The sequence below is a fragment of the Equus asinus genome, chromosome 15, assembly GCF_041296235.1.
Source record: "Equus asinus isolate D_3611 breed Donkey chromosome 15, EquAss-T2T_v2, whole genome shotgun sequence".
Taxonomy (NCBI): domain Eukaryota; kingdom Metazoa; phylum Chordata; class Mammalia; order Perissodactyla; family Equidae; genus Equus; species Equus asinus.
In genome coordinates this window covers 26985596-27000405 of record NC_091804.1, presented here as the reverse complement: position 1 = coordinate 27000405, position 14810 = coordinate 26985596, and the positions used below count along the sequence as shown (strand labels likewise).

At 48.4% G+C, this 14810-nt stretch overlaps 1 protein-coding gene across 2 annotated transcripts in view; it reads left to right on the top strand.

Annotated features, from left to right (window-relative positions):
* Window positions 1-14810, top strand: part of TRPC4AP (transient receptor potential cation channel subfamily C member 4 associated protein) — a 69857-nt gene that overhangs the window by 53941 nt on the left and 1106 nt on the right. The window contains exons 9-18 of one of the 2 annotated variants that reach the window (XM_014850746.3): window positions 471-613; window positions 4679-4810; window positions 6590-6648; window positions 8676-8777; window positions 9873-9956; window positions 11041-11131; window positions 12205-12345; window positions 12862-12970; window positions 13552-13664; window positions 14568-14774. In XM_014850746.3, the coding sequence (XP_014706232.1) occupies window positions 471-613; window positions 4679-4810; window positions 6590-6648; window positions 8676-8777; window positions 9873-9956; window positions 11041-11131; window positions 12205-12345; window positions 12862-12970; window positions 13552-13664; window positions 14568-14774 (1181 nt within the window). Of the gene's footprint in view, window positions 1-446; window positions 614-4678; window positions 4811-6589; window positions 6649-8675; window positions 8778-9872; window positions 9957-11040; window positions 11132-12204; window positions 12346-12861; window positions 12971-13551; window positions 13665-14567; window positions 14775-14810 lie in introns of both variants that reach the window. The other variant, XM_014850745.3, reaches the window with a different exon arrangement.

The window sequence follows — 14810 nt, the reverse complement described above, 5'->3', positions numbered from 1 at the left end:
CTGTGTCAGAATATTTTTACTATGTTAAAGTTGATGAGAAAGAATAGAACTGCAGAGTCAGTTTTTCTTTTTTTTTTACTGAGGTATAATTGACATACAACATTAGCTTCAGGTGTACAACATAATGATTCGATATTTGTATAAATTGCAAAAAGATCACCACAATATGTCTAGTTAACATCTCTCACCATATTTAGTCAGAAAATTTTTTTTTTCTTCTGATGTGCAGAGTCACTTTTTCTAAGTTTCTAAGTTTGCTTGGTTCCTGAGGGCCTAGAGGAGTTTCGTGGCTTTCAAAGTCTCTGTCATGGGCTCAGGGCCCAGTCCAATGGCTCTGTTACCTCAAGTCTGTTCAGAGCAGGTTTGAGGGTTTTCCTCAACCCTCAGAGAAGGTAGTCTTTCCTCGCTAGCAGTGACTCAACCCTTTCTCCTGGTGGCTGTCTCAGCCTCCATTGTATTCCCTCCTCCAGGGGCTTCTGAGGAGAATGGCCTGCCTCACACTTCAACTAGGACCCAGCTGCCTCAGTCAATGAAGATTATGCATGAGATCATGTACAAACTGGAAGTGCTGTATGTCCTCTGCGTGCTGCTGATGGGGCGTCAGCGAAACCAGGTGGGCCCCTCCCCCACATCTCAGAACAGGGGGAACCCGGAGCAAATGCTTCCTGGGCGCTTGTGGTGTGCCAAGTACTCCATTAGGTCGCCTCTCAGAGTAGCTGTCTCTCCAGCCCAGCAAAGCATGGGGGTTGTTTTCCTTACCCCTATTTTACACATCAGGAAATCAGTCTTGATTCCAGAGCTTATGGTCTTTCCACTGTACTTTGCTCCAGGCATCATTTCTAGGCAGAGCATTGGTGCCCAGGGCCAGAGTGGGGAGCTTAGCCATGTTGCCTGACCTTGTTAATGTGAAGAATTAAAGAGTCAGTGTCTGGCAAAATGACTGCCTTGTGGATGCAGTGAAGGAGTTGCCAGTCTGATGGGGGCCCAGGATGGTGGGCCAGAGCCCAGAGCTATGTCAAGTTTTGAAAACTAGGCGACTTGCTGGAGTTCCCTGAGCCTTGAAGCAGTTCCAGGAGGGAGGAGCAAGGGCCCATAACCTACAAAAGGAGAAGGAGGGCTCTGGAAGTATGCAGCTCTCCTCTTCAAGATAGGGGAGAAGTAGCCCTCTCCTAGGCTTAGGGGAGGGGGTAATAAAGCGGAGAGGAGGCTAGGAGCTCAGCAGTTCTTAAGCACCTTTTTGAGTCCGACGCTGGACTCTCACAGAGCTCTGTGTGAGATAGGTGCAGTTATCCCATTTTACGAGTGAGGAGCAGTTTTAGATAGGGTAGCCAGGGAAAAGACTCAGTGCAAAGATGACATCTGGCGTGGCAGTGTCCTGAAGAAAGTGAGGTAGCCAGGCCTGCTGATCCCTGAGGCAAGGTGGAGGTGAGCAAGCCCCTGAGGTGGGAGTGTGCCTGGCGGATTGGTGGAACAGTAAGGAAGCTGGGGGGATGGACTGAAGCAAGCAGCAAGGAGAGGAGGCCTGAGGGGTCGCAGGGACCCAGATCCCATCAGGCTTTCATAGGCTGTTTTAAGGACCTTGGTGTTTACTCAGAGCGAAATGGGAAGTCACCCCTCTGGCTGCTGTGTGAAAGAGATGATAGTGGCTAGGACCAGCATGTTGATGGTGGGTGTGGTGAGAAGTGCTTGCATTCTGGATATTTGCAGGTAGAAGAGGTGCGATTTGCTGATAGTTTGGATGGGGCATAAGAAAGGAATTAAGGATAGCTTCCTTAACTCCTTCCCAGGTTCTTGGCCTAAGCAGGTTGGAGGATGGATTTGCCATTTATTGAGATGGTTAAGACTGGTAAGTAAGGAATGGAGGGGGAGGCTTAGGGAGGAAGGTGAGGAGTTCAGTTTGAATAAGTTAGGGTCGAGGTGTCTGTTAGAATTGGCACTTGCATTACCTGCACCTGGAGTTAAGGGAGAGGTCAAGGCTGGAAGTATAACTTTGGGGGTCGTCAGCATATGGTTGGTATTTAAAAGCAGCACACTGGATGAGATGTCCAGTGTTGGGGCTCCTTCCTTCAACATGGAATATATTTGTTATAAAAAATAATCATTGTGATGTCTTACATGTGTTGAGTACTTTTACTTTTTTGAGGCATTTTCACAGTTATTCGTATTTGAATTTTGGGGTATTTGGTATTTTATACAGTAGGTGGTGACCCCCTTCTCCCCTCACCTGGTGCTTGAGAAAACCAAAACCAAGGTACAAAAAGGGCTGTGTTCTCAGTCTCCAGGCCTCCGTAGAGCCAGGATTTAAACTCTGCTGCCCTGACTCTTCTTTCTGTCCCCTCCACAGCAGTTCCCTGCTCCCTGGGCCTTTATGTTACCTAGTTTCTACGAATTTTGTTCTTTAGTTCAACTGTGTGATGACAGCTGCTGCTTCCTTGGGAGGGACTACTGGTTGGCCTCAGAATCCTGCCTGACTGAGAACCAGTGTTATGCTGGCACGTCCTCATTTGCACAGTCTGCATTTACTGTGTTCCTACTGTATGCCAGGCACTGTGGGGACCTGGATCAGCAGACCCACCTTGACTCGGGTAGCAAGGGAAGAATGTTTCCCTGGCTGGGTCTCCCGGAAGGCTTCTCCTTAGAATGGCCTTATTGTTGTGCATTTGGGCCAAGTTCTCTGACCAGTCTTGGCTAAATTGAAATCACTAGACTGAAAACGATCCCCAAATGTCGTAAGTTCTGTGCCTGTGGTGCTAATGAAAATAATCAATACAGTACTCATTTTTTCCCAGCGCTTTCTGTCAATCAGGCCCTGAGCTTTCTCCACATTACCTCATTGAGTCCTTTCACCAGCTTCATTACCCCTCATTTTCCATCAAGGGACTTGGGCTCAAAGAACATTGCCCAGAGTCACAGCTTTGTCAAGTTCTGGTCTCCCAAGATAATTTCATGCCTTTGGTGGTCTGGAAAGGGGCAGGCTTTAGGATCAGAACACCTGAGTTAGGGTGACATTTCCACCACCGCCTTGCCCAAGTCGGTCCTGCTGAACTTCCCTTTCCCCTTGTAAAATGGAAATTAATGAGCACTGGTGCTGTGCTGAGGACTTTACTTACATTTTCTGACTTTATCCTTACAACAGCCCTGAGAAGAGGTAGTGATAGCTTTGTTTTATGTTATGTAAAAAATCGTTTTTTAATAGATAAATAATTCACATGGTTCTATGTTAGGAGATATAAATAAGTATCAGTGAAGCCTTTCTCCCCTCTGATCCTGAACATTCTGGTTCTTCCATGAAGCATCTAATTCTAAGTTATTAAAGTATCCTTCTAGAGACATTTTATCCTTATAAAAGCAAATATATTCCTGTCTTGTTTTCTTAACACAATCAGTAATATAGCATATACACACTTGTTTTCTTAATATGTCTTGGTGAATTTTCAGTTCTACACGTAAAAGACCTTGATTCTTTTTTACTTGTGCCTCATATCCCATTGAATGAATGCACTATAATTTATGCAACCAATCCCCGTTGATGGAAGTATAGGTTATGTCTGTTTTTTTGGTATTACAGCTAATGCTGCCATGAGTAACTTTGTACATATGTCATTTAGTATTTATATGGATCTGTCTGAGAATAAATTCCTAAAAGTAGAATTGCTGGTCAAAAGGAATACGCATTTGTGATTTTTAGAGATACTGCCAAACTATCTTCCTTCTACAAGTAGTACCAATATGGCCTCCCACCAGCAGCATATGAGTGAGTGTGCCTGAGGCCCAGCTCATCAACACAGTATTATAAAACTTTTTCTTCTTTGCCAATCTGAAAAAGTGAAAAATGATCTGAATTTCTTTCAGTATTATAAGTGAGGCTGAGCACTTTCCATATATTGAAGAACCTTTTATATTTTCCTGTCTATATCTTGTCTATATCCTTTGCCCACTTTTTTTCTGTAGGGTTAGTCTTTTTGTTTAAGAAATTTGTAGAATTCCTTATAGAGGAAATTAGCTTTTTGCCAGTGACACAAGATTGCGAATATGTTCTCCATTTGTCATATTTGACTTGTGACTTTGCTTATTGTGAGTTTTGCCATGGAGAATTTTAGAAGGTTTATGTGGTTGAATTCAACAATATTCCCTTTTGGCTTCTAGGTTTAGTATAAAACTTGAGAAAGTCTTTCTCACTGTTTGATAATTTAAAAAAAACTTCACATAGATTTTTCTAGGATCTTTAGTTTCTTTTTAAAATATTTTTATCATGCCTCCAGTTGAAATTTATCCTGTGAAGCATGAGGGGTGTTTTTATTTTAATGGTTTGAGGAGGGAACAAACTAGAAAGGTTAAGGATTTTAAGGTTACAAAGTTTGTACATGGTGGCACCGATAGTCAAACCCAGGGCTAGCAGAAACCAAAACTCATATTCTTAAAAAAGGACCTGCTGTAGAGTGTGAGTAGGGTTGTTGTGAGGATTAATGAGCAGAGTTTAAAAGTATCTTTGTGTGGAATGGGAGAGGTAGTGAGGAGCAGAGTAAGTGTGGATGTTTTCTGTAAATCTCAACAATCTCTACTAACTGTTGCCTTCTTCATCCTGAAGGTTGGTATTGTATGTGCTGAGCATGAGGCTTTGCTAGATCTTCACAGCACATTTGTCTTAATATTTTTGCCTTTGTACCCCTGTATCCAGGTTCACAGAATGATCGCAGAGTTCAAGCTGATCCCTGGACTCAATAATTTGTTTGACAAGCTGATTTGGAGGAAGCATTCAGCGTCTGCCCTTGTTCTCCACGGTCACAACCAGAACTGTGACTGTAGCCCGGTGAGCAAGGGACCCTGGCAACAGATGGGCCTTACTTACTAGGAGTAGTTGTTTCAAGACCTGCTGTTGAGCCTTTGATATCTCCTTCTTTGAGAGTACAGAAACTGGAAGTCATAGCCTATATAAGCCTGTCATTAGAAGCTGCCTTGAGGAAGGGTCTGACCCCACCCCTCTACCCATGCAGAAATCCCTTTTGAGGCCCTCCAACCAGCTTCCCTTTGTACATTTCTGGGATGGAGAGCTCACTTCCACTGAGGCAGGGCCATTCCATTACCTAGCAGCAATTTTTTCCTCATTCTGTACTCTACCCCATTGTGATGCACACCCACTGACAGTAGTTTTGCCTTCTAGAATCACGCACCGCCAATGGTCTGCATCCAGAAAAGGCTTTAGGATGCTTGCTTTTTTTAAGGGATCAAGGCTCACCTCCACCTGGTCTCTCTCACCATGCCCTAGAGAGAGCACTGAGCTGGGAGTCAGGAGGCCTGTGGTGCCACTCAGCTTGTTGGGAGAGCTTGAACAAGTCACTGAATCTTTGAGCCTCTGTTTCTTGCAAAAGGAAGATCACCTTCCCTTGACTGCTGGCCTCATGGGCCATGCAGAGGCTCGGCCACCAGCGTGATGGGGAAAGTGCTCTTGGACCTTAAAGTGCCGCACAACCATCCTCCCTGGTCTCTGTGCTACCTTCTGGGGGCTTTCCCCAGTGCCTTATCTTCCAGGTTACTGTGTTTCTCTTTGGCCTTGTCAGGTTTGCCTTTCACTCATCCATTTGAGTTTTTAATTTCAAGTGAATATATTCCATATTTCTAGACATTTTGTCTGGCTCTTTGTCAAAAACTACTTAGTCTTTATTCATTATATTAATGTTTTGTTTTCTATTGCGTTTTATCTCTTTTAACATACTTTATCGTGGGCTCTTTCGGATTGCTCATGGTACTAATAGTTGCGTCTGAGTCTTCACACTCAGCTTGGGGTGGAGTGTTGCCTCGTGTTCTGTAATGTTTATGGAGAGGTCTCCTTCAGGCGGCTTGTTTTCCCTGAGTACCTCTGTAGCCTGGGCTCTGGAGGTGTTTCTACAGAGTGCTTTGCTTTTGTTTGCCAGGTATTTCAGGCAGGGGCTACGATGTTCCAGGGCCAGTTTTCATGCTGAGTGTCTTGGCCCTACTGCTCTGGTAGCGTGAGCCCAGGGTCCTCCTCCTCCTGGGGGCTCCCCTCCACCACCAGCAGCACCCTGGCAGAGACAGGCTTCTTTGCCAGCTCCCTGGGCTGGTTGGTGGGGTTTTTCTAGCCCTTCTTGCAGCAAATATATACACTCGCCAGGCATTACACAGGCCCAAGGTTCTATCTGGTCCCTGCAGGGCACTAAAACTGAAGCCCTGGCATGAATAAGTCTCGTTTCCACTTCTCCACCCCACCTGGAGCTGCAGACCTTCAGCTCTTGTGCTCATTGCTCGGAACGCAGTTCTTTTTCATTTCTGATTCCTATGGATTTCTGTTTCTTTTTAAGAACTTAGCCTTAGACATTTAAAAGAATTTTGGTTATTTTTTATCAAGTATGTTGGGGTATTTTTAGCAGGAATGGTCCACATTAGCTTAATCTGCTGTTGGCCAGATGTGGAAGTCAACAGAGGGTTTTTTTACTAAAGAAAAGTCCTCATTGTACATGAGGACAGAGGCTCAGAGAAGCAAAGTGACACGCCCAGGCTCTCACCAGAGCATTGTGTTCTTTTGGAACATTGTGACTATGGTTCTAACGTCAAGGATGCACATGTATTTTAGGACATCACCTTGAAGATACAGTTTTTGAGGCTTCTCCAGAGTTTCAGTGACCACCACGAGTAAGTACAAGCCGTCCCTGGAAGGAGAGTTGTTGCGCTGTCTTCTCTCCTCTCTTTATCCCATCGCTGACCTCAGCTCAGGAGGAGGACCTGGGAGCTGTGAGAGCTACTGTCACCTCAGTGTTACCACATGTGGCTGCCCTTCCTTTATGCCGGGCACAATGCTGAGCTTTCCCTCAGCCCTCACAGCCACCCTAGGAAGTGAGTCCGGAGGTTACTGGCCCTTATTACCCTTGGAGTCAATACATCTCTCAACAGTCGGTCCCTCTGAACCAGGAGCAGACAGTTGGCTATTCACAGGGGCAGCAGGAACCTCAGATGGGCAGAGTGGGCTGAGTATTTGCTTACTGAATAGATGGAATATGCTTCACCAGCACAAGGACATGTGCTCTCTCCCATTTTCCTTGAAACACATTCTGCCCTCCTTTTTTTTTTTAACCTTTGATAGAGAATGTGTGGGAGAATGATTCTCTGCTGTAATGAAAACAGTGCAGAGGAGGAGTGAATCGCAGTTGACCCTTGACGTTAGTACTGGAGAGACAGTGTGGTGGGGACCTTGATGAGCTAGAACACACAGGCAACCACTGCTCAGCTTTTGCCAACGGTTGGTGTACAGGAAGCTGGGCCCACTGTTGCATGGCTTCTGGGAAAGCCCGAAATTAACATTTATGTGAAAGGTTCTGATTTTTAAATGTGGTTTAAATTCTTCTGAAACATTGTCTAAACTAACGGAACATGCCTCAGGACAAATGTGGTCCCAAGGCCCTTCACCTTGCAACTTTCGTCTGGATCATGTTGATCATGTTGACCATCCTCTTTGAGAGGTTCTCTGTCTGAAGGCCTTAAGCTCCAGAAGTATGTGAACCCTCTGAACAGCACCAGTGTGTTCTGAATGTGCACTTTTTTCCCTGAGGAAATGGGTCCCTAGCTTTCATCAGACTCTTAAATCTGAGCACTTGTGTGTGCCAGGCACTGTGCTAGACTCTGGGGAGACAGCAATGAATGAAAACAGCCATGCTCTCATGAAGGGTACGGTTCCGGAGGGGAGAGGGACATTAGTCAGAGAATTAGACCATTGAATGTACAGTGACAAATGGAGATAGTATTCTGGAGGAAAAGAGTGTGGTTCTGTGAGAAATCATTTGACAAGATCCTGACCTGGCCGGAGAGTGGTCAGGAGCTCTTCCCTTCAGAGGTAACTTGTCAGCTGAGCCCTGAAGGGTTGGAAGTAGTAAATTGGGTCGAAGGGAGGAGTGAGAGGGTGAGTGTTCTAGCTAGAAGCCATGATGTGGGCAGAGGCCCCTGCAGGAGGAAGCACGGTCACTTCAGGAAGGCCAGTGTGGCCGATGATGCGAGTGACAGGGGCTTGGCTCAGGGTGAGGCTGCAAAGGTGGTTGGTAGCCTGGCCACAGGGCCTATGAGTCATGTCCACTGGCTTGGATTTTATATATTCTGAAGCGTTGCAAAACTAGGAGTATTTTGAACAGGTGAGTGACCTGTTATGATCAGATTCCTGTTTTCTGAAGATCACTCTGAGTGCTGTGTATGGAATCGCTTGCTGGGGGGAGGCCATTTGGGAAGCTGCTTCTGTCCGCATGGCTTGGGTGATGGAAGGCCTGGATGTGAAAGGTGAAGGAGGGAGTGTCACAGCCAACTCAGGGCTCCTAGTGGGAATGCTGGAATAGGATCAGGTTTAAGAAGTAAAATGACAAGTTTGATTTGGACATCACTGAGTTGGAAGTGCCTTTGAGAAATCAAAAAGAAATGTTCAGTGACAAAAGAAAGGCCTGGAGATGCTCAGGGAAGGTGCTCTTGGTGACTGTGGCAGGCATAGGCTGGGGTTGGGGCCCATCGCCTGAGAGCCCGTGTGCCCTCCTGCAGAATGCTGGCTCTGGGGTAAGCAGTGACAGGGGAGGGTTCCTGGGGATTCTCAGGTTCTCTTCACAGGAATGGGCAGGGAACTAGCCCAGTACTGACCCAGCAGTCCTGGTTCTTGTCCTTTAGCCTCTCACACCCATTTGTTTCAGGAACAAATACCTGCTGCTCAACAACCAGGAGCTGAACGAACTCAGTGCCATCTCTCTCAAGGCCAACATCCCCGAGGTGGAAGCTGTCCTCAACACTGACAGGTGAGCATGGGCGGGGTGAGCATTGCTGCCTGCATGCCCCAGGGCTCGCAGATGGGTGTACACAGGTGTGAGTACTTGTCCTGTCTCACTCATGTGTAGCTCCAATGTCCTGAGGGCGCCTGTGTGTCAGGGACTGTCCTAACGTCACCTGCGTTGTCTCATCGGAGCCCCACAGCAGTCTTAGGAGGGAAGTGCCATCATGACCGCCACTTCACAGATGAGGGAGCAGGGGCTCGGAGAGGTCACCTGCCAAAGGTCATATGTGCCCTGCCCCCTCGTCACTCATCTTTGCTGACATGCTCCTTTCTTGCCTTTTGCCAAGTCCCATTAGCTGGGTTATGTTTGCCCTACCTTCTGAAGAAGGTCACAGGCTCACGGCAGTCAGGGCAGGGAGGACTGTATCCAGCAACAAGAGTCACAATTCCCCAGGCTTTTTTTGTTTTTTAAAGGCTGGAGAACTCATCGTTCAAGTGAAATCGTGCCCCAATGTCTGTAGTGGATAAAAGTAGAGCTGTTCTATTTGAAAAGGGAGTTTAAGGGCCAGAAATCTGGCCTGCCTGGCCCTCTCTCCCTCATGATGCAGCCTAAGTCATTTCCTCATCAAGACCAGGAAGCTGAGGCCCAGAGGCACGGGTACTTGTCCAAGGCCAGCTGGAGCTGAACCTGGGACCCAGGATACTCCGTGCCTCAGCCTGTTGGCAGAGACGTCACCCCATTTGGTAAACTCTGTCATGGTGTTTCAAACTCACTTTTGGTGTAAATAGCTCTCCCTCCAGCAGTTCTGAGTCTTTTTTCTGATTCTGGATATGTTTCCGGCCTCTGATCACTTGCCATTGGGTCTGGGAAGGGAAGACTAGCCTAAGACGCAGCGTGAATGCACTTGGCTATTCAGTTCTAAGATTCAGGAGTCTTTGGTGTGCTCTGGGCCTGGGTAGAGCAGGAGGACATCCTGCTGGCTTGGAAATGTCCCCGTGTTTTTTCACCCACCTAAGACAGCAGAGAGACCCAGCCCCAGGACCCCAAAATAACAGTCCTTCAGCCAAGTGGAACTTTAGCCCCTATCAGCCACTAGTATCCCTGTCTGTTTTATTTCAGGAGTTTGGTGTGTGACGGGAAAAGAGGCTTATTAACTCGTCTGCTACAGGTCATGAAGAAGGAGCCAGCCGAGTCATCTTTCAGGTAGGTCTGGGGACAGGCACCAGCCACTCCGGAGGGGCCCAGGAGCTGGGTGTTTCTCAAGTGGTTAGAAATACCTCCTGTAGTCACCATCTTCCACCCTGGCTGTCTGGTTACTGTGGGGGCGAGGGGATTTGGCTGCCGTCTTCCCTTTTGTTGACTTAGCAGGTATGTGTTAGCTTCTGCTTTGCCAGCATTGTATTTCAGAAATTGACCAAGCATTCACCAACCACCTATTCTGTGCTGGCACTGGACAGGTGGAAGAAAAATAGGAGATATAGTCCCTGCCCACATGGAGTCCCCTGGATTGTGGGAAAAAAGCATGAAAATAAACCTGTTTCAATGCAATGTGGAAAGAAATGGAGCCAGGACCTGCCCCAGGAGCTGTGGGAGCAAAGGAATGCCCCTTCCCCAGCTGGGGGCTGGTGGGGTGGGCATGGACAGGGAGGGCTTCTCAGAGTTCCTTAAACTCATCTAAACATGAGTCTTGAAGGCTGTGGACAGGAGTAGTGGTAAGGGAGGCATTCCATCAGGGCCGAGTGTGAGTTGTCAGTAGGCTCCTTGCCCAAATGTGCCCCTGTCAACTCAGCCTGCCTTGTCCAGCCTCCCCCTCATGGATCCCAGCTCTGCCCTCTGGGACCACTCAGTCAACATCAGCCATCTCTTCTCTAGGACAGCCCATCAGAAGTGAGCTCAGTGGCCCATTCACACACATCCATCCAATTCCTTCATGCATTCCTAGCCCCTCTCTTCCATATCCTTCTGTTCTTCTGAAGGGGCAAAGCCTAGAGTTCATTTTCACATGTGTCTCACTGGGGCCAGCCCTTTGATCCTAGTTGCCACCTTCTTTGAGACATAACTCCTTCCAGACAGAACCAAATAGAGGACTGTTCCCCACTGAGCTGTCAGCTCTGTTAGGAGGGGGACTCTTGCTGTGTCCCCACAGCCCACCATGAGGCCTGATGCCTGGTAGATGTTCAGTAAGTGTCTGTTGAATAGAAAAGGCAGCAAACATGGGTGAATGGAGCATGGGCCAAAAGAGGGCAGCCTTAGCCACCTGGGCCAGGGGTCAACATTTGGGTCGCAGGTTTTGGCAAGCCCGGGCTGTGGAGAGTTTCCTCCGAGGGACCACCTCCTATGCTGACCAGATGTTCCTGCTGAAGCGAGGCCTTCTGGAGGTAATGGCCTGGAGGAACCAGGGTGTTGGGTGTCCCATTCTCCCGTCAGCCCCATGCATTGCTTTCCTGTCCTGAAACCTAGACACCTGGTGAGAAGCAGACTAGATCTTTTTATTTTAAAATGTCAGTGCAGATTGCCCTAGTATTTTCCCTGAATCGACAATTCTGGGTTCCCCGTGGGTGCGGAGGGATTTGGGAGGTGGCCATAGAGGAGTGTAGGAGTCTAAAGAGTTACCCAGCAAGGCCTTTTGACCCTCAGGATATTTTGCTACTAACTAAAAGTTAATTTCCCTTTATTAAAAAGTGGCCTTCAGAAATAGCAAAACTTACAAAAGTGGGGGAACAAAATGACCAAAGCTATAGTTGGCTTAAAAAAAAAGGGATACAAAGAAAAAACTGACCCATGAATTGTAAAATCCATAAGGAAAAGAATTGATTCAAATCATTATAAAACTTCAGGAAAATGCAACATGGAAAGTTTATCGTAGAAAACTATCAGATAAAGGGTTAAATTGGCTTTATGTTCTTGATAAAAGTTCATTCATTTCAGTGTAAACTTTTTCACTCATAAGCATAGAGACAAACCGTGGGGTCAAAATGTGTCCCGTTCCCTTAAATCCTGTGCTTCATCTACGTAAATGGCCTCAGTTCTCCGGCAGTGGCCGATGTTACATCGGGAGACAGCTCCCCTCACCTGTGAGCTGGAGAGCTCTGGCCATCTTGGTAACCACAAAGCAGGTCAGAGGCTTTAGATCTGAGCCTTGGGCAAACAAGAGAGGTCATGACTACATACCCCAACCTGCCGCTACCTTCTAGTGAGGTATTTCAAGCCTGGCCCTGCCCTTGGAGCCACCAGCATCCTCAGATGAGATTCTAGACCGGGGTGCAGGTTCTGTTGACCTGGATGCTTGCTTAAACCAAACGTCATGTGGTCTGAGCCACATTCCAGGCCCTGGTGGAAGGCAGGAGGGGCAGCTTAGATGAGCACAGCCTGGGGGCAGCAGCCACAGCTGCTTGTTGGCCCCAGGGCTCAGCCACTCTCCTTCCTTTACCCTGTCTTCTCCCACTCCCAGCACATCCTGTACTGCATTGTGGATAGTGAGTGCAAGTCGAGGGATGTGCTCCAGAGTTACTTTGACCTCCTGGGGGAGCTGATGAAGTTCAACGTTGATGCATTCAAGAGATTCAATAAATACATCAACACTGATGCAAAGGTAAGACTAAGCCAGGGCTCCACAGGGTTCACTGCACTGTCCGGAAGTTATCTTGAAGCCCTGGACCTTGCCAGTCTTCAGGTGCTGGTGTTAAATTGGAGAATACTGGGCAGTCAGTGGGCAGTCTTCAGCAAACGTTCATTAGCAGTATGGTGGGTGCCATGATGAGGCCAAGAAGGACGGGACTGGGCCTGGTATGTTAGGTTCACAGGGTGTGTGTGTGTGACAGAAACCCAGCTCAGACTGGTTGAAGTAAAAATGAGAGCAGTCTGGCACCCTTCATTGCAAAAGGACACTGGGCATGGTGTCAGAAGGTCTGTGTTGAGTTCTTGCTAGAGCTGCTTATTAGCAGGTTGTAAGTGCAGGTCACCCAACTTGCCTGAGCCTTGGTCTTGCTATTGGTAAGAGCTCAGTCGGGGCAGATCAGTGCCCCTTGCAGTGATTGCCCGCCCTGGGCCGTGGCCATCTCCAGCCAGGAGCCCACCACTTGCGGTCTGAGCTTGGGCTTTGCTCTAGTTCCAGGTGTTCCTGAAGCAAATTAACAGCTCGCTGGTGGACTCCAACATGCTGGTACGCTGTGTCACTCTGTCACTGGACCGATTTGAAAACCAGGTGGACATGAAAGGTAAGAAAAAGCTGTAATGCCAAGGCGAATCCATCCCACACGCAGCCTTTAGCAAAGAGAAAAATGGCTGGAAGTAGCTGCACGAAATGACCACGTGGCTGGAGTCAAGGTGGTAGCTCTCCAAGTGGTTTTCTTTGCTGCTTTTGCTTTTCTCTGTCACCCATGCTTCCTTTAATGAGCATGTACATTTTAATAAAGGTAAAAAACCATTTTTGCCAGCAAAATGCAAAAAACACCCCTCCTCTCCTGGCCTGGAATTGCCTGGATGAGAGGGACATAGGTGATGAAGCTTGGGGGAGAGCCTAGGAGAGGTGGTCCCTGGGCAGGACTGAAGGAAAAGGTGGGGTGAACCAGTGGGGGCTCTAAGGAGAAGGCAAGCTGAGCCTAGGTGGCAGAATGGCTGGAGATGTGTTCCTTCTGCAGTCCACTTTTTCTGTACTTGTTTTGACAGTGGGAGCTCCCAGCTTCAGAGTCAGAACCCAAGGGGGGCCTGCCCAGAAGCTTGGGTAGGAGGCCTCTAGGCCTGAGCCACTGATGAGCTTTTGAGCCTGCTGTTCACACTTCTGCCTCTCTGCCCCCAGTTGCCGAAGTCCTATCCGAGTGCCGCCTGCTTGCCTACATATCCCAGGTGCCCACACAGATGTCCTTCCTCTTCCGCCTCATTAACATCATCCACGTGCAGACGCTGACCCAGGTGAGAGCCTTGCGGACGTGAATAGGGAAGGGAAATTGGAAACAGGTTCCCTCTTCCCAGAACCCAACAGAGTTGATCTCTCCTTCATCCCAGAAGTGCATCTCTTGAGACCCATCTCTTGGTTCCAAGGAAACCCTCCCAGCTATTTTGAGGACTTTTGCCAATAAGGGATCCGTGCCCCATTTTACAGATGGCACCTGACGAGGGAGCAAGTCTCTGAGGTCGCACACATATCAAGGCAGAGTTGGGATTGGCACTGGGTTCTGGCTCCCAGTTCAGTGCTCTCTGTGCCCTGCCTGCTGTGCAGGCTTTGAGGTTGGACCTGATGTTGACTCCCTCCTCCCTAAGTAAATAACTGTGCAGTCGTCCTTTCTCCGAGGTTCACAGCACTCTTCTAAAATGGGGGTAATACCAAAGCTCTCAGAGGTGGTTCTTTTGTTCCTTCATCTAACAAATGTTTACTGAGGCGAAGCCCTGGGCTGAGGATGCACAGTGAACAAAACAGACTGAGCCTCTTCCCTCCAAACAGCACCCCAGTCTACTGCTGAATGAAAGTTAGAGAACTGCATCTGACATGTGTACCCTGCCCTGTCCCGGGGAGAGGGAGGCTCTCCTAGGAGGAGCTGGTTCTGGAGAAGGAGTAGACTCTAGACTGAGGGTGGTGGGTGTGAGAGGGACCAGGAAGGTACTTGGGGAAGGATGCTGGCAGTACTGGTGTCATTCCTGTCCTCAGTCCTCAGATGTGTGCAGGGGCAGCTCAGGGCATGGCCTGTGGACCCTGCTAGGGCCCTGCAGAGTCTGGGCCTGGGATACCCTCCTCCCTACCTAGTGGCACCCCAGGTCCACGAGGGGCCGCTGGAGCTACTGGCATGCACCTAACTCGGATGGCCTGGGGCCTTGCAGGAGAATGTCAGCTGCCTCAACACCAGCCTGGTGATCCTGATGCTGGCCCGACGGAAAGAGCGGCTGCCCCTGTACCTACGGCTGCTGCAGCGGATGGAACACAGCAAGAAGTATCCTGGCTTCCTGCTCAACAACTTCCACAACCTGCTCCGCTTCTGGCAGCAGCATTACTTGCACAAGGACAAAGACAGCACCTGCCTGGAGAACGTGAGTGCCCCACCCTTGAGTGAGTGGTGGGTGGGC